The 23,985-nt window shown below is 31.9% G+C and overlaps 2 protein-coding genes and 1 pseudogene across 3 annotated transcripts; all 3 read left to right on the forward strand.

The window, feature by feature from the left end:
* The first annotated feature begins 289 nt into the window (after window positions 1–289).
* Window positions 290–2,214, forward strand: LOC133316662 (D-amino-acid transaminase, chloroplastic-like; annotated as a pseudogene).
* Window positions 2,215–10,259: 8,045 nt separating this feature from the next.
* LOC133316650 (uncharacterized) lies at window positions 10,260–13,626 on the forward strand. The gene is made up of 4 exons (XM_061518432.1): window positions 10,260–11,088; window positions 11,548–11,788; window positions 12,637–12,754; window positions 12,995–13,626. The coding sequence occupies exons 1-4, from the start codon at window positions 10,457–10,459 to the stop codon at window positions 13,084–13,086; spliced, it is 1,083 nt and encodes a 360-aa protein (XP_061374416.1). The 5' UTR covers window positions 10,260–10,456; the 3' UTR covers window positions 13,087–13,626.
* Window positions 13,627–16,708: 3,082 nt separating this feature from the next.
* LOC133316617 (glucose-6-phosphate 1-dehydrogenase, chloroplastic) lies at window positions 16,709–22,069 on the forward strand. 2 transcript variants are annotated; one of them, XM_061518392.1, is made up of 11 exons: window positions 16,709–17,070; window positions 17,480–17,712; window positions 17,814–17,908; window positions 18,187–18,301; window positions 19,885–20,090; window positions 20,167–20,316; window positions 20,402–20,522; window positions 20,613–20,842; window positions 20,922–21,122; window positions 21,405–21,621; window positions 21,902–22,069. In XM_061518392.1, the coding sequence occupies exons 1-11, from the start codon at window positions 16,848–16,850 to the stop codon at window positions 21,971–21,973; spliced, it is 1,863 nt and encodes a 620-aa protein (XP_061374376.1). In that variant the 5' UTR covers window positions 16,709–16,847; the 3' UTR covers window positions 21,974–22,069. The 2 variants fall into 2 exon arrangements, with proteins under 2 accessions (XP_061374376.1, XP_061374377.1); XM_061518393.1 differs by lacking the exon at window positions 21,902–22,069 and having other exon boundaries at window positions 21,405–21,868.
* Window positions 22,070–23,985: the final 1,916 nt, after the last annotated feature.

Raw genomic sequence — 23,985 nt, forward strand, 5'->3', positions numbered from 1 at the left:
GAAATTCTTTCCCTGAAAGATTCTTTTTCTCTTTACAGAACATTGCTTCCATCCACTTTACGACGATTTATTGTCTCACAAGCCAGATAATCTTGTCCAATTCAGTGAAAGCAGACACAATAAAGTGTTCATTCCAAAACACAAACAAACAAAGGGGTGCATTTTTTTTTAGAATATGGTATTATTTTTTTGAAATTGTAAAGTTTATATTAAATATTATAAACTTATATATATTGAATAATAATAGATAGGGTTTAAAGATAATTTTATTTCCTGCGTACACGTAAAAGTGTATGTTAGTAATTTTGGAGATCACTTGTTCTCTTCATCATCCGAGGTGAGATTTTTAAGCCCCACTTTTGGTATCATCTTGAATTTTTTAAGTAATTGCAGGAATCAATACATTATTATGAAGTTAAATTGTTCATAAGCTCTGTGTGTGTCTGTGAAACCAAAGCCTATTATTTCACAATTGGTGTTGGTCAGATTAGGGAGAGAGAGAGAGAGAGGAGGAGGAGGAAATATTTTACTCAATTTGCTTTTCAATCCCGATTATTTGCATATTGCTTGAACATGCTTTGGATGGTTGAGACTAGAGATATATGCAAACAAAAAATTAGATAAGACCAATTGTTGGGTGAAGGTCGTGTTTATGGTTTTATATTTCTCTAAGATGATGACTTATTTTAAGTAGTTTTAATTGGACTGCAATCCCATTTACTGCCATCATTAATTCCTTGAGGTTTTATATTATCCATTAAACTTTGCAATTTTCATGTGGTTGCATTGTTCAGTTGCTTGAAAAGCTTCATCATAGATGGAGTTCAGTGGAGAAACAACCATACCCGGCAATGTATTCTAGTATATATGGAGGTATAATACATGATCCAGCAATGATGGTAATCCCCATCGATGATAACATGGTACATAGAGGATATGGTGTGTTTGATACGGCTATTATTTTAGATGGGTAATGCTAATTTTTGGTTTACTCTATACAACTCAATACTATATATTTATGAGACAAAGCATTGATTTTTGCATTTGAAACATATTTTTCTCTGATCTTGGTGTTTATGTCTGATACCTCTATGAGTTGGATGTTCACCTTGATCGTTTCTTAAGGTCAGCCTCCAAAGCAAAGATACCCTCTCCCTTTTCTCGGTCAACACTTCACAGCATTCTGATACAACTAGCTGCAGGTCCTGGTTATTTCTTGTTATCATCATCAGGATGTCCAACATCTGCATTCTATGCAGTAGTAATTGACCAAGATGTTTCCCAGCACAAAGAAGGGGTTAAAGTGATTACTTCCAAAATAACAATGAAGCCACCACTATTTGCAACAATGAAAAATGTGAATTATCTTCCTAATGTCCTTTGAAGGTCCAAATGGGAATTTTGCTTTTATAACTCAAGAAAAGGAACTTGTCATGCCTTTGTTTGATAATATTCTACATGGTTGCACTGCAAAAAGGCTTCTTGAACTGGCACCTAAATTGGTTGATCAAGGGCTTCTCAAAGGTGTATCAACTAAAAATCTGACTGTGGATGAAGCTAAAGCTGTTGCTGAAATGATGTACGTAGGAAGCACACTTCCTGTGTTGCCTATCATCATGTGGGATGATCAACCTATTGGCAATGGTAAGTTAGTAACAGTAATTTTCTGCTATCAATCTGTCCTTGAATGGTATGAAGCCTTAACCTTGGATGCTTTCTTCTCATTATTGATGCACATGACATTTATTATATGTAGTTTTGACAAAATTCCCGATTCATACCCGTATAAGAATAACAAGTCTTACATTTTAAATTTTAACATTTAATCTATTTGCATTTAACTGCTCTAATTTATTAGTAACATCATTAGATGCAAATGGAATCAACAACTAAAATTGAGAGTCTAATTTACACGGGTGTAAAATAATCTTGTACTTACACTTTGTCCTTTGTATTTATTCAGTGATGAATTTTTGACAGGAAGGGTTGGAGAACTAACAATGTTACTTTCGGATTTGCTATGGGATGATATGGTAGCTGGCCCTGACACAGAGAATACCTGTTCCTTACGTTTAGTGAACCTACAAAGTCGTCAAATAAAAGGCCTGCAACAGCTTTCTTCTCATTTGAATACGTTGTGTTCCTAGGAATTCTTCTCGTTGCACAGATTTACCGAGAGGTTTCTCTTTGTATTTGCTTTATGTATTTCAATTGTGAACGAGTCCTGAAGTGAAGCAGCTGAAGTTTCATGCAACACAAAATTTATGTTACATTTTGTTGAAATCAAGACTCTGCACTGCAGAGTACAGACTTGTTAAGTGTACGTGAATTGTAAAGAACCAATTCAACCCAAAAGCTTAAGCTATTAGGTGAGGCTAATTAATGGTTTTATATATCTCAACACGCCCCCTCACACGAGAGATCACTGGGCTTAAAGAGTGGACAATGTACAGGCTCACTTACCTGTGCGAACAAAGAAATTCCACTTGAAAGAAAGTGGAGGGCGAGGATCGAATCCGGGACACGAGACTCTGATACCATGTAAAGAACCTTGGGATATGAGGCTAATTAATGGTTTTATATATCTCAAGATGTATAATATATGCATAATAGTAGTGGTACGTGATCTCTCTTATAGTTAACTAAGTATTAAAGAATGTTTATTTTAATGAACCAGCAAAAAAAGTGTTTATTTTGCTTACCAAATAATAAATAAATAAAAAACTGCGTATCAAAGAGAAATTCTAGTCTCGTTTGACTATTAGGATGACAATAGTTGGATTTTATATGGCTCTTACAATGTGGATTTAAGGGTTTCTCAAATGTTAACTTCTTCACTAGCGAGTAATTAGTTATGTTAACTTTGTAATTAAGTTATATTAATATTTAGTTAAAAAGGAAACAAAGTGAAATGAAAACATATTGGTGAGCCAAACTTTAGGTTCATTTTCACATAATTAACAATGCTTCTTTCTGAAAGCACATTTCTATACAAGCATATGCTGGGTTGATGTGCAAAATAATTGTTGGCGTTGGAGTATATTTCCAGATAGCTCATACAATACAATTGAATTCTAATTAAGCTTCTATAAGATTGATAAATTGAAAGCCATCATAAATCTTTCATCAAAGTTGGACTTTCATAAGACAATATTGTTTCTCATTGACTGTCCAAAGGGAACTAGAATGAGCAATGAGATATTTTCTGTAAACTTATTCACATAGCAGCAGCCTAATTATGCATTAAGAAAATTACAAATAATGCGCAAAAGAGATCATTTATGTATTGGCTTATTCTCCCACATTTAAGAGACAACAATTAGAAAATACTAATCAATGTAGTCTGTCAGTGTCAAAATCTGGATTTAACTGAGAAACACCTCTAGTTATACAGCATTGCTGTCACTAAATAAAACTAAGAGAAATAAATAAATAATAATAGCACTAACAGAAAATAGAAAAAACAATTTCTTACAGTGATATATGTACATTTAATCATTATAAATGCAATTGTGCACAGACTGTTGGGAGTTTTCTGGATCATCAAAAGGAAAAGTATTACTATTTATAGATCATCAAGAGAGGGGGAAAGAGGCAGATTTTAGTAAAGGTGATCTCAGTTTGAAAGTAAACAACAAATAAGTATTGGGATAATGGTAGATTCTATTTCTATACAACAAGTACCACAAAGATATAAATCAGACACAAATGAAATTGAAGAACTTCCTTTCAAAACATGTTAAATCAAGATGCAAGGGTGAATAACAAAGAAAAACCTAGAAAGTAAATTAAATATTGTTAATATTAATTTTTAAAATCTGAGTCATTTAAACTGTCTCCCAAGCGTTGTTCCAGAAAACAAATGGATACGAACAACTTGTGAATGGAGGATCCTGTGAAGAGTGAAAACGAACACGTACGTGTGGAGTTGGTTGGCAGAGACAAGACACAGTTTGATTCGATCTCCTCAGCAACAAAGAGAATGAACAAACATTAGCAAACCAATAAGCTGTTCATTCAGTTCCTCCTTCTTCTCTTTGCTTCGTTCTGTTTTATCGATACTGTTAATTTTTTACTGATTTTATTGATTAATTCGATCGAGTTTGGAGAGAAATGCAAACAGACAGAAGAGAGTAACAGAGAGATTTGAAACAAAGGTAGATATAAAAAGCTGTCTAATTGAACCGCTCTTGATACAAAAAGCTAGATACATCAAACAGCAAAAGAGAGAGTAACAGAGAGATTTCATTTTTTTCTTCAAATTTTGTTCCTCTGAAATTCATCACTCTATATTAATAATCAAATATAGAGTAAAGTAATTATTCAACAAATATTGCAGTATCCAATTTAAAATTTTTTTTTTTAAAATCAACTCATATTTCCTTAGAAATTTAATTCTTTTGAGGGACAAGAGGAGTCATTTTTGAATTTTAAAAAAAATATATAATTTCAATTAAATTGATCTATTTTGAATTTCAGAAAAATTACAAATCAATTTTTTATTTTAAAAAATTAAAATGGATCCGATAATTTTTGTTTACTACTCAAAATATATTTTCCTTTGTAATATACACAACCTAGGTGGACATTCTTTACACAAGAATAAGCACCGGACATGGGTTGGTTGAACTTGAAGGGTTGAATACGAGGAACCTGTCTCTTTCCAACAGTTAACTATTAAATGAGGTAGAAGACACGGTTACGTGCCGCTGCATTTAGTTCAAGTTTAATTATTCTACATGAAAAAAATTATGCCTATCATAGTACTAGTAGTGTTTGAACAAGACATTAAATGCACAACATTATATTGTTATTATAATACGAAGAAATTTTTTTAAATTAAAATTGTCTTTAAAGTAAATAAAGGTAATATGTAATCACATTTAAATTTTAGTAAATTAAATTAAATGAAAAATAAATATGTATTTACTATCTCATTTTAATTACAAATTCATTTTGAAAGAGTCTTTGGCCAATCGTTGTTTTTAGATGTTATTGTGTAAAGATCAATGATTTTCCCAAGCAAAAGTAAACAAATTCCATAATATGTTTTTTAGGGGGTATTTGATAGAGGAAAAAAAAAATTTAGTCAAGAATCTCAATTTTTAAAAATATAATTTTTACATTCAGTTTATAATAATATCAGTAAATTTAAAATTTAAAAAATTCAGTTTATCAAAATTCTTGAAGAATCCTACATACTAAACGTCTCCTAAAAAAAAGTCAGTATGACATAATATTGTACGTTTCATAGTACATGCTATCCATTAAAAAAAATGCCCAGTAAGCCTTAGACATACAAGGAAGCACCTACGGGCTAAGGAAGTTTTAATCTGACGTGTAAAACAAATAAAACAAGCTATGTAATAAGAAGTACAATTCCCAAAAAATAAATAAATAAATAAATAAAAAAAGGCTAAAAAAAGCAAATCACATTTATAAGAAAGTATTCAAGTTTAAGGGAATGAGATATCTTTCCATGGTGCATTGGTGCAGCAGCACCCGGTTCTTCTGTTATATAAAGGGGGTAAAATAGATATTTTAATAACAAACAGGGATAAAATAGTCATTTAGTATGAGAGGGACTATGATTTGTTTAGATAGTCCAGAACCATTTTAAAAATTACGCAAGGGAATTAGAGCATACCATGAGAAGACAGGGAGCTAATGTGAGATTATTTATCGGGCACCAACGTTTTTTTTATGGCCTTTTAGTGTAAATGGAAGAGTAAAAGTGAAAAAAAAAATAACAAGAATAAAAAGAGAAAGCAAAAATTAATGTTATGAGAGGGAGCACCAGATTATTAGGTGATCCTGGACCATAATAAATATTTTCCCAATAAAAGGTCGACCGAATTATACACGGCAAGTTACCTGTTACCTGTATTTGCTACTTCGTCAGAAAAAAAAATTCTAATTTTCTTTGTGCATTTCTTTTTATTTTTTTACCCAAGTGAAAATTTATTTACCGAAATGTCTTGTTTTGATAAAAGGAAATGAATAATTACTTTTATGATTTTATTAACTACTTATCACGTGTAATCTTAAATTTAATATATTAGTGAGTTATGAAAAATTATAAATTATTATGTAGGAGTCATTCATTATGAATAATTTACGTTAATCAATCTTAAAAACATATAAGTTGACACCTGCTTTTTAGAGTTAATAAATATTAAAAAAGTATTTAAAACGTACATATATCTTATTTGACAAAGCAATTAATTAAGCCTTATTAGTAAAAACTCGCAATTATTTGTTATAAAAATTTTCTCAGATGATCTTAACATATTAATTTTAAATAAGATTGTTGCGGTTTAAACCTTTGTAATTAGTTGTTCTCCTTTTTTTGGGTACAGAATTAGTTGTTCTTTTTTTTTTTTTTGGGGGGGGGGGGGGGGGTAAAGAATTAGTTGTTCTTTTAGTTTAGTACGTAAAGCATAATTACACTCAAGTCTTAAAGACTAAGGCCAATAAATTGTTAGTTACATAGCAAATTGTTTGTTTTGAATGTTAGTAACTAGTGGTTAAAAGGCACCGGTTAATATTAGTGGTTAGTGGTGTGACTTGGTGTGACCTTACGTAGTCCATGGATATTGTTCACTACTGATAACGGAGAACTGAACTGATATAATCTATTAATGTTGTCCACTTCTTCATCACTCATTGGAGTGGTTCACCTGCTTTTGGTTTTGGTCTGCAATCATCTATAATCATCAACCATTAATTTGGTTCTTGTCTGTCATCAATTGATCTTATCTTCATAGCACTCTTGAATAGACTCTATAATGGAAGAGTCTATAAAAGGGTGCATCTTCAGCTTTATGAGTGACTGAGCTCACTCTACTAAATGTACACCATCTGTGTTGTAAAGAAGAGTTTAAAAGACTCAAGTAAAGATTTTCGTATCAATTACAGAAACTACTCAAAAAAAAAAAATGGCCATAGATATTTATGATCTATTATATTTTGTATTTCAGTAGAGGTTAGGACTTACATTGAATACTAATTTCTCACGTGCCTACTAGTATGCCCACTTTCAGTTTCAGTCTTATGTGTTGCTTCTTCTGCCTGACTCAATTTTTTGTTGTTGTGCATTGCAGACTTAGTTCTAGAGCTCTGAAAGGCAAAGAAATTGAGCTGATTTTAAGCTGTTATCCTCTATTAATAATGGGGAATATTAATCTTATGTTACATGAGAGTATTATCTATGCTATAGAGAGAGTTTAAGTGGGGTCCACCATTAAAAAGTAAAAAAAAAAAAAAAAAAAAGGCTGCGATTTTCGATGTGAGAGAAAATGAGATAATTACCTCATGTAAAATGAGAATAGTATTTCCCATTAATAATAAGTAATGTTGTATTTGTACTATTGGTTTTATTTATCAGTGCTTGTAATTAATACTAAATATTATATGAAAAACAGCTTGGGTTGAAGAAACGAATAATTGAGGTAGTAGTCATATCCAATGTCTACCTCGTAGAGTCATAGTGGTCAGTGTGAAATGTAAGTTCTGTCTAGAAATCATAAAAAATAATACATATTGAGTTGATGACAATCTAAATTATGTATAATCACATCACAGAATCAATCGCCAAATCATCAAGGTATGCAAGTTGAGCCAAGGAAATTTGAGGAGTCCATGTAGATGTAGATCATGTTGTGCATTGCTATCCACGTTTTTTTTTTTTTTTTGGTAAGCTATTGCTATCCACGTTTTAGTAATAACCAAGTGCATCGTGCAAACAAATAAACTGCTACTAATTATAAAAGTCATGATTACCCAGTTCAAATTTTAGTTCCTCTGTTTATTTTTATTATATATCAATTCTTATATATTCACTCATTTAGATTCTGGTCATTATCATTAAAATGTTAATCCTTGTTTTTTCTGCTCTTATAGTTTGTACTCAATAAGGTACTTGATGCCTATTTATCATGAATAATTAATTGGTCCATTTGATTAATTTAAATTATGAAGGTAGAAAATTCAAATAGATAAAATCATAAGAACCAACATAAAAAACATACATAAGTACTAAATTTCTAGCCGAGTGAAAGTATTAGAACTAATTGTTTATTTTAACAATTTTTAAATCATCATTTAGTATAGTTTTAAGCCAAACTGATAAGCAACATGCAAAGTATATTTATAAATAATTTTAAAAACATGAATTATTTTAGTTATTAATTTAAATTTTTTTCCGTTGAAATGTAAACAATTGAGATTTAAAGTAACCTCACGAGTCCCGACAAAGTTGTTAAAATTGGAGATTGATGATAAATTTAAGAGTAAATATTCTCTTTGGTCCTCGGCAAATTTCACGATATTCGTTTCGTTTTAGTCCCTCACAAATAAAAAGGTCCGTCGTGGTCCTAAAAAATTCAAAATAGACCCATTTTAGTGCTTTTAGGAACTAATATGAGTCTTTTTTAAATTTGTAAGGGACCACGATTTCAATTAAATGAGACTATTTTAAATTTTTTAGAGACCATGACTTTTTTATTTGCTAGGGACTAAAACGGACCTCAAAAAATTTGCTGAGGACTAAAAAATGTATTTACTCTAGATTTAATAGTAATGAAAATAGTAATATATTATTTTAAGCAAATACTAAAATAGTGACTCGTCACTTGCGATTGTCAAAACGTGCGAGATGAGTTGTCCGAATCCAATAGGAAGATTCTAGAAAATTGCAAATAATAAATAATCAATAATCAACCTTATTATGGCTTGGCTGATGCATTTTTTGTTGGACCACCACAGTGATGAGCATATTCCCCCTCCTACTTCCTAATCATATTATTGCTCAACCAACAACCACATTTAGTGGCCAATATTAAATTTATTTTTAAATACATCTTAAATTTTTGTAATGAGAGATTCAATTTCAATTCAATTTGGTTAAAAGCAACAATTGACCATCTCATATTAAACTTTCACGTTACTTTTATACATTTTTTTTTACAAAAATTTAATATCTATCAACAAAGAAATAGAAATTAAATTTTCATGTAACAACGTCATGTAAAAAAAAAAAATCATTTGATGATATCCCCAATTCTGAATAGATAAACAAAATAATGTATTTATCTCTCTATTTATCAAAATTTATAACGAGAGAATTAAGATTACAATAATGCTTTGTCATGTGTGTATCGCTATTTTGATAGACATTAAATAAATAAGGTCCTATATTTTTCTTCACATATTTTCACATGGTTGGAAATTAATCTTCTCATGTCAGTTTTTAAAAAATTTTGTCTATAATCTTCTAAACATGAAATACGAAATACGTGAGACATATATATATATATATATATATATATATATATATATTATTCTTAAAATAGGATATCATAAATTTATAATAATATAGTATTGAACTAGTGTATTACTCATTACGCACGAGAGAAAAAATCAATTTGTTTATTTAGTAAAAATGAACGTAAATTTTAAACAAGTTTTCCTAATATATTTTTTTTGAACATAAACACTTAATTATGCCATGTAAGATACAAATAATAATTTTAACGTGTTTTTTCAGTCTCAAATTAAACGAGGAAACAATACTTTAAAATAATGTATCTATTCTCTTTATAGTCAGATAACAAAACAGATATTATTAATGCGACCATAATAAAATAGAAGAGAGCAATTACTAAAGATTTAATTAAAGAGAAAAATATTTCTGAAACAACTTGAGATAAGTTTATCTTCAGCTATCTCAAAATTACGTCATTTTATTTATTTATTTTCTTACATTAATTGATTCACCTTTGAATGATTATCCCTTTTTCTCTTTATTCTTTTATCACCATTAATTCATCTTTATACGGTTATGATTTAATAGTCGGAGATAAGATTATCTTAAGTAGCTTGAGGAATGATAAGGTCTAATTAAAACATAAAAAAGAAAAAAACTATTCTTATGCAATATAAAAGTAGTTTTATTTTCAATAGACACGTCAAAAATCGTGACACTTTTTTTTTAAATGACAGGCCCCGCCGCATATGTGTCTACAACATAAGAGATCTTCTATGATACAACATCAGATTAGATAAACCAAAAAAAAAAAAAAAAAGTAATTTTTAATTTAATATTAAATGATAGTTATAATAAACTCCATATTAAATGATAGTTATAATAAACTCCAAGCATTGTTACATTAACGACTCTACTTCTTCTCTCTTCATTTTTTTTTTGTTAAACACTTCTCGCTTCATTTTATTAAAGTCATATATAACGTTAACGTTCACATTTATCCACGTGTCTAATTCTCCCGCTCCGTCCATCTATCCGTTAACCTACCCTCTCTCTCTCTCTCTCTCTCTCTCTCTCTCTCTCTCTCTCTTCTGCAACTCCTCCGCCATTGAACTACAAGCACAAATCAAATTTCTTCATTTCGAATAAAGAAAAAAAAAAAACACAGTGAATACGCATTCATTTATCGGAATGGGGAAGCTACTCTGTGATTCAACCACCGTCGCCGAACCATTCCAAGGTTCGCCGCCGGCGGCGCTTCCTTGGAGGGATCCGAAATCGCCGCCGCCGATGGAAGCCATCGGAACCGTAGATCTAGTCGTTCCGGCGAACGTGACGGGTAGCACCTTTGCCGGCGGCTGGGAAGACGTTGTCGGCCTGGAGGAGCAGCAGAGGCGCCACCTGCAGAGGCTCCATGCCAAGGGCGTGCTCTGGAAGCCACCACTGGAAGAGGAAGACTCATCCTCCTCGTCGCCGTCCTCCTCCGGTCTCAGATCCGTCGTCTTCAGCCTCTCCCACGGCGGCGAGGTCTCCGCCGACGGGAACTGCCTCTTCACGGCATCTCGGAAGGCGATGGGAAGCGAGGACGTGGACGCGCGGGAGCTGAGAAGGAGGACGGTGGCGAGGTTCTTGGAGGATCTTGGATCTGCGGGTTTTGAGGAGAGAGACGGGATCGACGATGCGATTCGGCACATGTACTCGCCGGATCTGAAAAACGGGTGGGGGATTCATGTTGTTCAGGAGGTGAAGTTGTTGGCTAAGAAGGAGGATCGATTCGCTCTTGATTCGGCCATCGACGAGCTCGTTCACCTCGGCATGCAAAGGTATTGCTTGCTTCCTTGTGCTCCGTCTTTTCTTTTCTTTTGAATCGACGGATTTTGCATAATCTGGATGTTATTTTCTTGAATTAAAAAGAAGAATTTAAAAAATTAGTTGTTCTTTGTTCAAATTTTTCTCTTACTTTTTTGCATTAATTGATTCTGAGTTTTTTTTTCCTTCTTTTATGGGTTTGAGAAGTGTGGAAAAAAATAGGCATAGAAATGTGCATTGTTAGTTAGATTAGAAAATTCACAGGTAAAATTGTGTAAAGAAGAAAGAGAATGAAGAATAAAAAGTTATTGTTTCTGAACTGCATTTCTTTTTTCCTGCTAAAAATGAGATACTTGTAATAGATACATGTTTTGATTTGAGAAGTGTTGAAATGGGGCATGGAAGTTTCATAATGATGTTTGTTTCGTTTGGTTTTGCTTGTTTTCTTTACTATCTACTTTTTTCTATTGAAGAGAAATGGCGGCGGAGTCTATTTACAAAGAGAGATGTATTCCCGTGAATGATGGTCCAAGTTGGGCCAAATACATGTTGATCTCTGGTTCTCCTGATGATGAATATGATATCATCACTTTGCAATATACTGAGGAGGGTTTGTTATCTGTAGATGAGAATAGAGGAGGTCGTGCCGCAGCTTTCGGAGATGATATTGCAATTGAGTGCCTTGCTACAGAGTTCAAACGAGAGATATATGTGGTAAGAAATCCAGAAGCTTTCAATGGAGACCTGGAATTGCTTTTTAGTGTCTGTGTGTATTCCTGTTGCACAATTTGTTGTATGATCTCTCTGGGATCCCTTACTTTCTTTTAATGGATCAAGTTATTTCGTTGATTTAAGAATATTATTTGACAACAATTCTTAAATTCCTATTTGTGTTAGGTGTGCAGTGTGATGTAGAGAAAAGTTTAATTTCTTTGTTCTGCTGCATGTCAGTTCTCGACTATAAAGCAAATTGAAAATTACGTTAATTTTATTGTAGAGAAATTTTCATAATATATTTTATGTCTAGGGTTTTGTTCTATACTTCTACTGCATCCAGGAATTAAATGAATCACTCCATGATACTCAATTAATTATTAATTGAATTGAATAGTATGAAGCTGGAGTCCTGGCCTGCCATTGCAGATATGTTTGACACTTAATTATTTGTTTGTTTCGGTGCATCAATGAAATATGGTACTGTGTGTTGGAGTGATTACCGACTGTTAGGTGAATGTAAATTATTTGTGGCTTGCTCAATTTCATACTTCTATTTGTAGGCTTTATTATGACCTGAAATCATTGCTTACGAGTCCTTGTAAATGGGAGTTCTTTTGGGGTGATCTGAGTTTCCTGTTTTCCCATTTTTGATATGGGTATTCATCATGAGTTCTGATATAATTACACGTGATATAGTGAAGACTGAATGACATGATCAGGAATCTTAAAAAATGAAAAATACTGCAAATGCAAAATTCATCCCTTTGTGCTGTTTAGTTTGTGCTCACATTCACAAGTAATCATCGGTCATAATGCTTCCAACTGAATTTGTTCGTCATTTTTAGGTTCAAGCTCATGGTTCAGATGCCATGGTTGATGAAGAAAATTGCGTTTTCTTCCTTCCGCATCGTCCAAGGAGCCAAATTACAGAACTTCCCTTCTTCCTCTTTATGAAAGGAACAGGTGAATGGAGATCAAATTTCAATACATATGCTATTTCTGTTCAAGCTTTCAGTAGTTATTTATTTTCGGTTAGGTTATGTTTTCTCTATTTATCGCTCGTTTCATTCTGGACAAAGGTTCAATCAGCAGAAGAGAAAAATTTTATTGTCTTTACCATTTTTTTCATGTTCTATTTTTCTTTTTAAAATTTGAAATATTTGAATATTTCTTCCAATTTTCTAAACAAATTTTAACTTACAGGTTGGTGCGGTGCTGGAGCCGACCACTATGAGCCCCTGATTGCTCATCCATCCTATCTTGTTTCCCAAGAAAAGGTTGCTGTGGTACTGTAAGGCTTCTGGGCCTGCAATTTTGTGGAGTAGAGGTTGAGTAGAATTAGAATTTCTTCACCCTATTTATGGCCCCTCTTAAAATGTTAGGCCTGCAATCTGGTTCTGCTGAGTACTGATTTTGGTCCCCAGGAGAATCTCATTCTGTAGCATTTATTTTGTTACTGACATTTAGAATCAAGCATCTTTGACTCCCTTGACATTTGACAAGCAGGTTAGCCTGCAGTTTGAGCAACCCTAGAGTATTGTAATAGTTTCACCGGCTTCTGTTTTTGTTTTTCCTGTTGTTGAGTTGATTAGAGGGTTACACCGTCTAGGTAGTGATGTGTTGTTGTTCAAATTGGAAGAGTTGTATCTCAGTGGATTTCGTCACATTAATGAAGTGGCTTCTTTTCTGGGCTTCTATAGTCATTGCATTTTCATCGCATTGCATTTTATGGGCTTCTTTTTGCCGTCACATTGAAGTGGATAATGTTGCAATTGTAGTTCTCGAAAAAATTCAAGGTGCATATGTTGTTCAGTGCGACGGTAGTACATTTTTACTATCATATGTAGGCGAATTCTGAGATCTTAGAAATTTGCATAGGATCCGTCTAGGGGTGCACCAAAAATTTGTTCATAGTTCTCTATGTCTGGATGTTGGTAAGCTTTGGAAATGTTATATACGAGCAGCTGATTCATTTTGTATCAATGAAATGTGATTCTGTCATTGTTTTAAAATATGAATAATCATTTCTTGCAATGCAATTTCAGTAAGTTTTTATTCGAAATGGGGAAGGAAATTCGTGAATTCACCTTAGCATTCAAGAAGCACGAATGTAAAGGGTGTAAATTTAGTTAATGATAGATTTTTTTTTTTCAATAAACATTAGGCATGACTTCTTAAATCTACTGGTTTTCAAAAATAATATTACATTCTGTAAATTATATGTTATGATTATCTTTAGGGTAATTGTACTTATCATTATTTTAGATTTACCATTCTTATTACTTATTTAATTACTATTAGATTAATGCAAAATTAACGGATAATCTTTATTGATTCATGAGACTTATTTATTAGTTTATCAAAAAATGAAAATACTCAAAAAAATAAATTATTAAGTAAATTTTAATATGAAATTTGTAATTCTAAATCTTACATCTAAACAGTAAAGTTAAAATTGAACTTAGAATTTTAACTCTGTCCTGTAATTTTTTGCGCAACCCTTAGATAGAATTTATAATTGTGAACTGATTCTAATTTTGATGAAATTTGAATTGAAATTAAAATTTTGAAATATAACTTCAATTCCATCTTCTAAACAGACCCTAAGTGAAATTACTGAAAATTTAAATTTTACTAGTCAAAAAAATATTTTTCATTAATGTCAGAATTCAACTTAGTGAATAAAATTAGATATTGTTCTATTATAAAAGGAAAAAAATAATGGAAAAGAATAAAATGCAATACTCATAAGCAGTAATCTACGAACATTTTTTATTATTCATGATATATTAATAAAATTTTATATTATTCTTTACATTACACATTTATTAATCTTATAACTAAATTAAAAATTAACTATACATCTAATTCTCAAAATTTTCATTTTGAAAAAATAATAATAATGACAATTACAACTGCAATTATAATAATAAGTATTGAGTACAAACCAAATAAAACATTATAGATAATCATATAATGAATGTCTTGATCATCTGCTACTATTAATGTAGATCTTTAGTAACAATTACATTTAGTTTTGATATAAAAAAATTAAAAATATATTACACAACACTAATCAATAAAAAAAAAAAATCATTTATAATCTTCACGTATAATCCTTACACCAATACTATAAGCAAAAGACTACAATTGTGAACATTTTGCAAGGAATGGGTGGGGGGTTTGGTGGGAAAAGAAACGGTAGGTAAATTTTGTCTTTTTAAGTAAATATTTTTTAAATTTAAAAATTTATTAAAGTGAATGAAATAATAAATTATTGTAAAATTTTTAATCATCATTTTAATTTTTATAATCATTTTATATTTCTCTTAATTTACAGATAAAATATTTTCATTCTCTTTTTTTCATCTTCAATAATCCATTATCAAGCTTTGACATAAAATTTTATCTTTAACTATCTTAAATTAGTAAATTAATTAAAGTGCGTTCAAATTGACTCAAAAAAATATAAATCCATGAAATAACTAGAACATATGTAACTTTTGTTGTTGAAAAGCTAGAATAATAATGTTGACGCATGTGAGTTACTTTAAATGTGGATGAGTTGATGGCAACAATGTGAGTTAGAAAGAATTTGAAAGGGTTATATTTATCTCATTTTACAGATGAATAATTTTTCTACACACACAAAAAGGGGTGAGTCTCACTACTCTTTTTTTCTCTTTCCTCTTACCTGTGTGTCTTATTTATAATTTTATTTCTATAACATGAGATAACTTCTTTCGTCAAACATAAGCAAAATATTTTCCAATTTGAAATTGTTACATTAAGGACTAATTGGTCATTTTACAACTCTCATAAAAGAGGTAAAGTTGTATCATTTTAAATGATGTAAAGGTGTGTCATTTTATTAGTACGGGAGGAAAAATATTTACAACTCTTGTAATATTAAAAAAAAATAGAAAAAATGTGTGTCATTTTAAAGAATGTAAAGTTATGTCATTTTAAGTGAGAGAAAGAGATAGATAAAGGAGGAGAGAGTGGATAAAAGAAATAAAGATGTGGATCTCATCTCTTTGTGAGAGTAAAAAAATATAAATTATATCATTTAAAAGGACAAACATTTTCCACTAACAAATAATATGTATTGTGCTACATTCACAGTTTTACACCCACTTAAAAATAATGTGTTTCAATTTCTTGAAAACTTAATTATAACACATTTCATCTAAGATAATTGTAACAAATGAGTCCATGCAATATGAGTTTGAAGATAATAATAAAGAAATGGAAATAGTTAAAGGGAGAAGTTATATTTATTATCTCTTTTTCCTACTACCTCTTATTACCAAATTTTAACCGTTGATTTTCGTCAATCTAACGGTTATAATTTATTAAAAATTAATAATTAATTAATAAGTATGACCCAATAAATTATAACAATTAGATTGACGAAAATCAATAGTTAAGATTTAGTAGTAAGAGGTGGTAGAAAAAAGAGGTAATAACTATAACCTCCCCCTAGTTAAATTAAGGATTGAACGAGAAAATATTTAGAACTCCTATATCCTGTAATGTTTAGAAGTACGTGTTATATCCGAAATATTTTAAATACATCCGTCGCATCATTTTTAAAATGAGATATTTTTTATAATATGTGTATGAAAAAGAGAAATTTTTTTTTTAATCCATGTATCAATTTTTAAATGAAAATCGTATATACACCAAATATAATATACCAGAAGTGCTCTATATTATAAGACAAACTTAATTAACTACATAGTGTAATTAATACTACACAGACTAAAATTTATTATTATAGGATTGCTAAAAACAAATGGTTTCTTACTTTCATTGTTAGGATTGGGCCAAGTAAAACAAAAAACCTAATAAATGGGAGGAATCAAACACCGTATTGTTCTCTCAAGGGAAAGGGACAAGCAGCCCTTCGGAGATCTCAAGGGTCTTCTTCACATTTCCTTCGTTATTTCCTAAGTCACTCTTATTAACCTTTGTCTCTCTTACAACCCTTTCACTCAATTCTCAATTCTCATTCAACAATCAATCGCTTTTGCTTCTTGCAAAATAGACATATATGGCTACGCTTTATTCAACGCATTGCCGTTCACTTCCATCACTGCAATCCTCTTCTTCTTCTTCATCTTCTTCGTCATCGTCGTCACAATCATGTCCTTTGTCGTCCAACCTTGCTTATCTTCATCGCTTGAACTTCTCGAAGCGTTTTCTTGCGGCTAAGGTTTCTATCAAATCTCAACCCCTTAAGCATCAGATTCCGGTCCACACCCAGCAACAAGAAGGTTCTTCCCTTTCATTTTGGTGCTGCACTTTCGATTACGTAGTTATATATATATATATATATATATATATATATATATATATATATATATATGCTGCTTCTTCTGTGTGTTTTCTCATACCCTTTTGTTTATTTCATTTAAATTTTGAATCTTTACTGCTTTTGTAGCATATGTTATATGGCCCTGTACATTCATATCCACCCATTTTATGCTCTCTTTTTTTCAATTTTTTTTTTAAACTATATTTATATCTTTATAATAATTTCTGGACATTGAAATTAAGTTTTACAGTGTGAAACTTTTGAATTGTGTTTGGGAGAAATGAAAGGATTGGAAATATTTGTTTATATTAATAATATACGGTTTGGAAAATCCTTAGTCTTAGTATGCAGATGTCATGTGAATGTAGGTGCAGTAGCTGCGGCTGTGACACCTGTTGAAAATGACACTTCTAACAAGCGATTGAAAGCTGAATTGTTGTCAGTTACATCCTCGGAGGAGTCTCAAGGTGAAGCCAATTTTGAAAAGGATGAAAGTGGGTCCAGTGTTAGTATTACTGTTGTTGGAGCCTCTGGAGACCTTGCCAAGAAGAAGATATTTCCGGCCCTCTTTGCACTTTACTATGAGGGTTGTCTCCCTAAGGTTGGATTTTGATAGATGATTTTCTTTTTTCTTTGTATTTTTTAGAAGATTTGGTTCTATATGTGTGGTTGGGATTGAACTAATGCTTTGGTTTGTGGCAGCACTTCACCATCTGTGGTTATGCTCGAAGTAAGATGACTGATGCAGAGCTTAGAAATACGGTTAGCAAGACCCTCACTTGTAGAATCGATAAGAGGTAATTATTATCTCCAACATGTTCTCTTTGGCTTTAATCTTACAGGGTGTAGTGTCCGCTCAGGTAGTTCCCGGATGATAGTGCTCTCTATTTCTATTTTCTGGGGAGGAGGGTGATTTTAACTTTGGACTTCTCATTGTGTGGACGGAGTTGATGCCATTTATGTTGCTAATTACACAATTTGAGTTTCTATGATTATTTAACTTAATTTCCATATTTATTATGCTTAGGAGACATCTTTAATTTAATGTTTGGGAATTTATGTTGTGGAATTTCAGAGAGAACTGTAGTGAAAAGATGGACCAATTTCTCAAAAGATGTTTCTACCATTCTGGTCAATATGATTCTCAGGAAAACTTTGCAGCGCTAGACAAGAAGCTGAAGGAACATGAGGTGATTAGAGAAAGGGATAATCTTAAATGTTTGTTATCTATAAGATGCCTCCTTGATGCTTGTATTTTTATTGAGAAAGTATACTTCCTGTTAGAGAACACAATTTTAACGCAGGTTAGGTGGAGCTTTGCAGATAATCATTCATGGATCATGAAGTGATTTCACTTTCCTGAATGACATAAAAATGTAAAAGAATAGTCTGATCAAGAATTAATTTTCAACAGAAAGACAAATTTTGGTTCTCTAAAAAGTTATTGGTTCAGCTTAAACAGTATTTTTACTGGATAGTGAGATGTCGCTGTAATAAAATCTTCTTGATGTGTTTGTGCTGTTATCGTTACATTCATAAATAAAATTGTAGGTTGTTATTACGATCCCATTTGCAAGGTATGGGATTTGGAGTCCCACATTGGTTGTATGAGCAACTAATGTGGGGTTTATAAGACCTTGGGCACTCCCACCCTTTGAGCTAGCTTTTGGGGTAGTGCACCTTAAGGTTCTTAGCAAATGGTATCAGAGCCTTCCACTATGCCTCCCGATTGCAATCGAGCGGCGCGTGCGGTAACGCGGGCATTGTAGTGTTCGACCGGGGCTAGTAAAAGACTAGCGCAAAGCCAGCCCGCGTGGGCTGCGAAGCGTGGTGGAATGTTACGATCCCATTTGCAAGGTATGGGACTTGGAGTCCCACATTGGTTGTATGGGCAACTAATGTGGGGTTTATAAGGCCTTGGGCACTCCCACCCTTTGAACTAGCTTTTGGGGTGGTGCACTTCAAGGTTCTTATCAGTTGTCTTCTATGGTTGTACCATGCCTTGCATGTGGGGCTGGTCTTTGGAAGGCCGTGTTAGAACTTTGGACATAGAGATAAAACATTAGGTCACCTGGACGGGTTTAGATCCATACCCCAGGAAGATATTAGTTTTCTGCTGCTTGATATTTTCTGCAAAAGGCAAACACTGCCCTCAATCTGGTTTACTGAAATAGAAGTATTTCCCTAATGTAAAAGAAATACAATTTCTCAATTGTAAGCTAGATCACTTACATATATTGAAAACAGATGAACAGGATGAAGAAAAAGAGGGTGAAGAATAAAGAAAACAAGGAAGAAGAGTTAGAACAAATTAGCTATTATATATCTAGTCATTTCTATAGTTGATATCTACTACGTATTGTGGCATTTTCATTTGGGCTCTGTCATCCGTTAGTTGTGATTTCGTTGAAATTCTAACTTTGTTAATGCAATTACTCACGGATTACTAAATGATATTATTAATGAAAAACCTGTTTGTTCATGTTGCAATTAGGATGAATAAGTTTAAATGTTTAATAATTGTATCTACTTAGTACATGCTTATATCCTTTCTTCTTCTGCTCCCCACATTGCACTTTTTTCATGTTGCATGCTGTTTGTGTTATGGCATGCAATTTTAATTTGCATAAAGTGCAAATAAGAAGGATGAAGGAACTTACTCTCTTTTTTCATTGTTTTCTTTTCTTTTTCTTTTTTTAATAATTGAAACTAAACTGAGCATTTTTTAACTTGAATTTAACCATTCTGTTTGAATACAAATTTGCTTTTGTAGGGTGGGAGAACCTCTAATCGCCTGTTTTATCTTTCAATTCCTCCTAATATATTCGTTGATGCTGTAAAATGTGCAAGCTCGTCAGCTTCTTCTGGTAATGGTTGGACCAGGGTCATTGTTGAAAAGCCTTTTGGTCGTGATTCAGAATCTTCAGCTACTTTAACAAAATCTCTCAAGCAGTATCTGACCGAGGATCAAATTTTCAGGTTTTTTACCTAAACTAAATATCTGCAACTTTAAGGAATGTCAACTGCGTTATATAAAATGGAAAGTCTTATACAGGATTGACCACTATCTTGGTAAAGAGCTTGTGGAAAATCTTTCCGTACTCCGATTCTCAAATCTCATTTTTGAACCATTATGGTCGAGGCAGTATATAAGAAATGTACAGTTGATATTCTCAGAAGATTTTGGCACTGAAGGACGTGGCGGGTAACCTTTCTTCCTTAGTGGCATTCACACTTTCTGATCTTATAATGGGGATTCTGATGCATTTCTACATCTGTACCATATGTAGGTACTTCGACCATTATGGTATAATAAGAGATATAATGCAGAATCATTTACTTCAAATACTAGCCCTCTTTGCAATGGAAACCCCTGTTAGTTTGGATGCAGAAGATATTAGAAATGAAAAGGTCTTACATGGTTATATACCTTGAATTCAGTTTCTTTTAAATAATCATGATTTTTTATCTCCAGAATTTCAATTGCTTAATGGATGCCAGGTCAAGGTTCTTCGTTCAATGAGACCCCTAAAACTTGAGGATGTGGTTATAGGCCAGTACAAGAGCCACACAAGAGGAGGTGTTACATATCCAGCCTACATTGATGACAAAACTGTACCAAATGACAGCTTAACTCCAACATTTGCTGCAGCTGCCCTCTTCATAGATAATGCAAGATGGGATGGGGTGCCTTTTCTGATGAAGGCTGGGAAAGCATTACACACCAGGAGGTAAGTGGAAGGAATAAGTTTTGCATATGTACCTTGTGTTGGTTAAACGTATTTAACTGCTATGCTGTTTTGGGTTCAGAGCTGAGATACGGGTACAGTTTAGGCATGTGCCGGGCAATCTGTACAATCGGAATTTTGGGACAGATCTTGATCGGGCTACAAATGAACTTGTCATAAGAGTTCAGCCTGACGAGGCTATTTATTTGAAGATCAACAACAAAGTGCCGGGTTTGGGAATGAAGTTGGACCGCAGTCATCTGAATCTTCACTACGCAGCAAGGTATTTTCTTTTCTCTGAAAATCAACTTGATGAAACCCCTGAAATACATTCCACATTAATTAGTTGCTACAAAAATTTACCTTTATTCTTACTATCTTATACATTGACGTTGGTCTAATGTCCATACAATCATTGATGCATGTTTGCCACTCCATGAGTACAGGTTATTTCTTGCTTCATTAATGGAATTCAGCATTTTGGAAGATAGTAACATTTTCATATGTAACTTGACATTTTCTGTGATCATTTAAGGTAACATTTTCATGTTTTTTTTTCTTCCAGATATTCGAAGGAGATTCCAGATGCTTATGAGAGGCTACTTCTGGATGCCATTGAAGGAGAAAGAAGACTCTTCATACGTAGTGATGAACTGGATGCTGCTTGGTCACTCTTTACACCTGTATTGAGTGAGCTAGAAGAGAAAAAGATAATTCCAGAGAACTATCCTTATGGTAGTAGGGGTCCTGTTGGTGCTCACTATCTTGCAGCCAGATACAACGTACGGTGGGGTGACCTTATAGATGTTGACCAATAACCCTCACTTTTTGTTGATTAGCCTCGTATGTTAGCTAACATGCATGTTGATTTGAGGTTTCTTGTTGGAGTGTATCTTTTATTTTATTTTTTTATTTTTTTCATGTTATTGGAATGGTTACTTCCCTAGTTGAAGACAGGTGCTAGGCATGCATGAAATCATGTAAAGCAATAAAGCATCAAAGTTCAAAGATGAGATTTTTTAATAAAGCAATGAGATTTTTGTTATTTTTGGGTTTTTGTAGTTGATTGGGAGGGGTGAGAATTGGGACAGTTTGGACGGCGATAAAGTTTCATGTAGTTGCCAATCAATCTAGCTAGGTAACCTGTTTTGATTCTAAATTTATATACTTATTGCTTTTTGTGAAGGGATACGATGAATGTTTATTTATTTATTTGGGGAAAGATATTGTAACAATCAATTAGTGTTACTACCAATCAATTTCACTGTTAGATCGATTATGTTGATCGAACGATTATATTTATTTTCATCTTTGTATGGTTATAATTCACAATATGTAGTATTTTATATTTATTTTCACCTTTGTATGGTTATGATTTTTCATATTTAATATGAAAGTATTAAACATAGAAAATCATAACCATATAAAGATGAAAATAAATATAACTGTTGGATTAACATAATTGATCTAACGGTGAAATTGATTGGTAATAACATTGATAGTAACACTAATTGATTGTTATAATATCTTATCCCTATTTATTTTATGCGTACTCTACTTATATTTTTTAATCTCTAGATTAGAATCTCAATTAATTTTTATTATTTCTCTTTGTTTTTGAGATTATAATTCAACGGTGTTGGAAATAAGTAGGTAGAATAAGCATGAAATAAAAATGGGTATACTATTCTCTCTCTTTTGTAAAACATCAAATTATAGGTGGAAAATGAAGAAAATTGGTTTGTATCTCAACTCGTTCATGAGTTCCCACTGATGAACGAATCGTATCATGTGTAGCAGAGTCCTCCAATTGAACCAATCGTATTACAAAGCAATATTATTACTAATTGCACATCCTGCGAACATGGAGAGGGGGAAGACTGAAAATATTATTATTAACAATTAACAAAGTTCGGTTTAATTCAGACACCGTATTCAATTATTGATTATTTGTTATATATTTTTTGGCAGCATTCATATCAATAATGTGGCATACTTTTAAGGGTTACACGAGAAAAAATTTTAATGCATAGGGGGCATTGAAGTCGGTATTTTCTTTTATTAAATAGAAATTTTTTTAGTAGGACTTAAGAGAAATTAAAAAAAAAAATGAAATAAAAAATTTATTCAATAAAAAGAAGCACCAAACTCAATACTATCGGGGGCATTAAAGTTTGGGTAAGTTATGTTGCATAAGAGGATATATATTTTATATTCTGAAACAAAATCAAGTTAGGTGTTATTTTAATTTTTTTAATTTTTTTTAAATATGATCTACTTTTATCTTATGCAAGATAAAATTAGTTTTACCTTAAGTTTTTCTCGTGAAACACATGTTCTTCAAAAATTTCTGTAAGGAAAAAGTATTTGTCTTTTTTTGAATGACATAACTTATATTATTTCATTCTTACAAAGAGGTGGACTCACATCTTTATATTTTTTTGTCCACTTCTCTTCTCTTTTATCTATCTCTTTCTCTCACTTAAAATGACACAACTTTACATTGTTTAAAATGATACACAACTTAAAGTATCTATCTGTACGTGTGGGGGGGCCTCCTGTGTGACTCTTTACCATGATTGGATGGGATAGAGAAAAGGGGAGAGGGACAAAAAGAAAAAAAAATTAATGTGGCAATACACTTACATCGGATGTGTCGGTACTCTGTCTTCCACATTTGCTTTTTATATTATGCTAATATCTTATTATCTTTTATATTCATATTTTTTAAATAGATTTTATAAAAAAAAATTCTCTCATTTTTAAATTTTTTTTTCTATTTATTATTTGGAGTAAGAGGTTTTTTTTTTCTATTTATTGTTTGGAGTAAGAGATAATAATTTTTTTTTCTTTTTTTTGGTGAGAAAATAATACTTTTTTTATACAACATAAAAAAAATATTACCCATATTATTATCTTTCCCTAGAGATAAAATTATGTTATGTAATTCTAAAATAATATGGGGTTTTAGAGAGAAAAAATAAAAGGTATTTTGTAAAAAAAATTATTGTAAGAGAAAAATAAAATTTATAATGCTCCACCACCATTCAATAAATCTTGTTTTCATATATCCTTTTAATAATTTTATATATAAAAAAATATTTTTAAATTTAATATCCAAAACATTATTGTTACAAATATTTTTT

This window comes from Gastrolobium bilobum, unplaced genomic scaffold (assembly GCF_033153095.1).
Source record: "Gastrolobium bilobum isolate Gb01-03AN ecotype WA unplaced genomic scaffold, APGP_CSIRO_Gbil_v1 utg1827, whole genome shotgun sequence".
Classification (NCBI taxonomy): Eukaryota; Viridiplantae; Streptophyta; class Magnoliopsida; order Fabales; family Fabaceae; genus Gastrolobium; species Gastrolobium bilobum.

Bases quoted from the DNA above. Each gene is read 5' to 3' on its own strand.
- LOC133316650 (XM_061518432.1), top strand. From the start codon at position 10,457: ATGGGGAAGCTACTCTGTGATTCAACCACCGTCGCCGAACCATTCCAA. The intron at 11,089-11,547 runs GTATTGCTTGCT...TTTCTATTGAAG, and splicing joins GTTCACCTCGGCATGCAAAG to AGAAATGGCGGCGGAGTCTA. The intron at 11,789-12,636 runs GTAAGAAATCCA...CGTCATTTTTAG, and splicing joins TCAAACGAGAGATATATGTG to GTTCAAGCTCATGGTTCAGA.
- LOC133316617 (XM_061518392.1), top strand. From the start codon at position 16,848: ATGGCTACGCTTTATTCAACGCATTGCCGTTCACTTCCATCACTGCAA. The intron at 20,091-20,166 runs GTTTTTTACCTA...AGTCTTATACAG, and splicing joins ACCGAGGATCAAATTTTCAG to GATTGACCACTATCTTGGTA. The intron at 20,843-20,921 runs GTAAGTGGAAGG...TTTTGGGTTCAG, and splicing joins AAAGCATTACACACCAGGAG to AGCTGAGATACGGGTACAGT.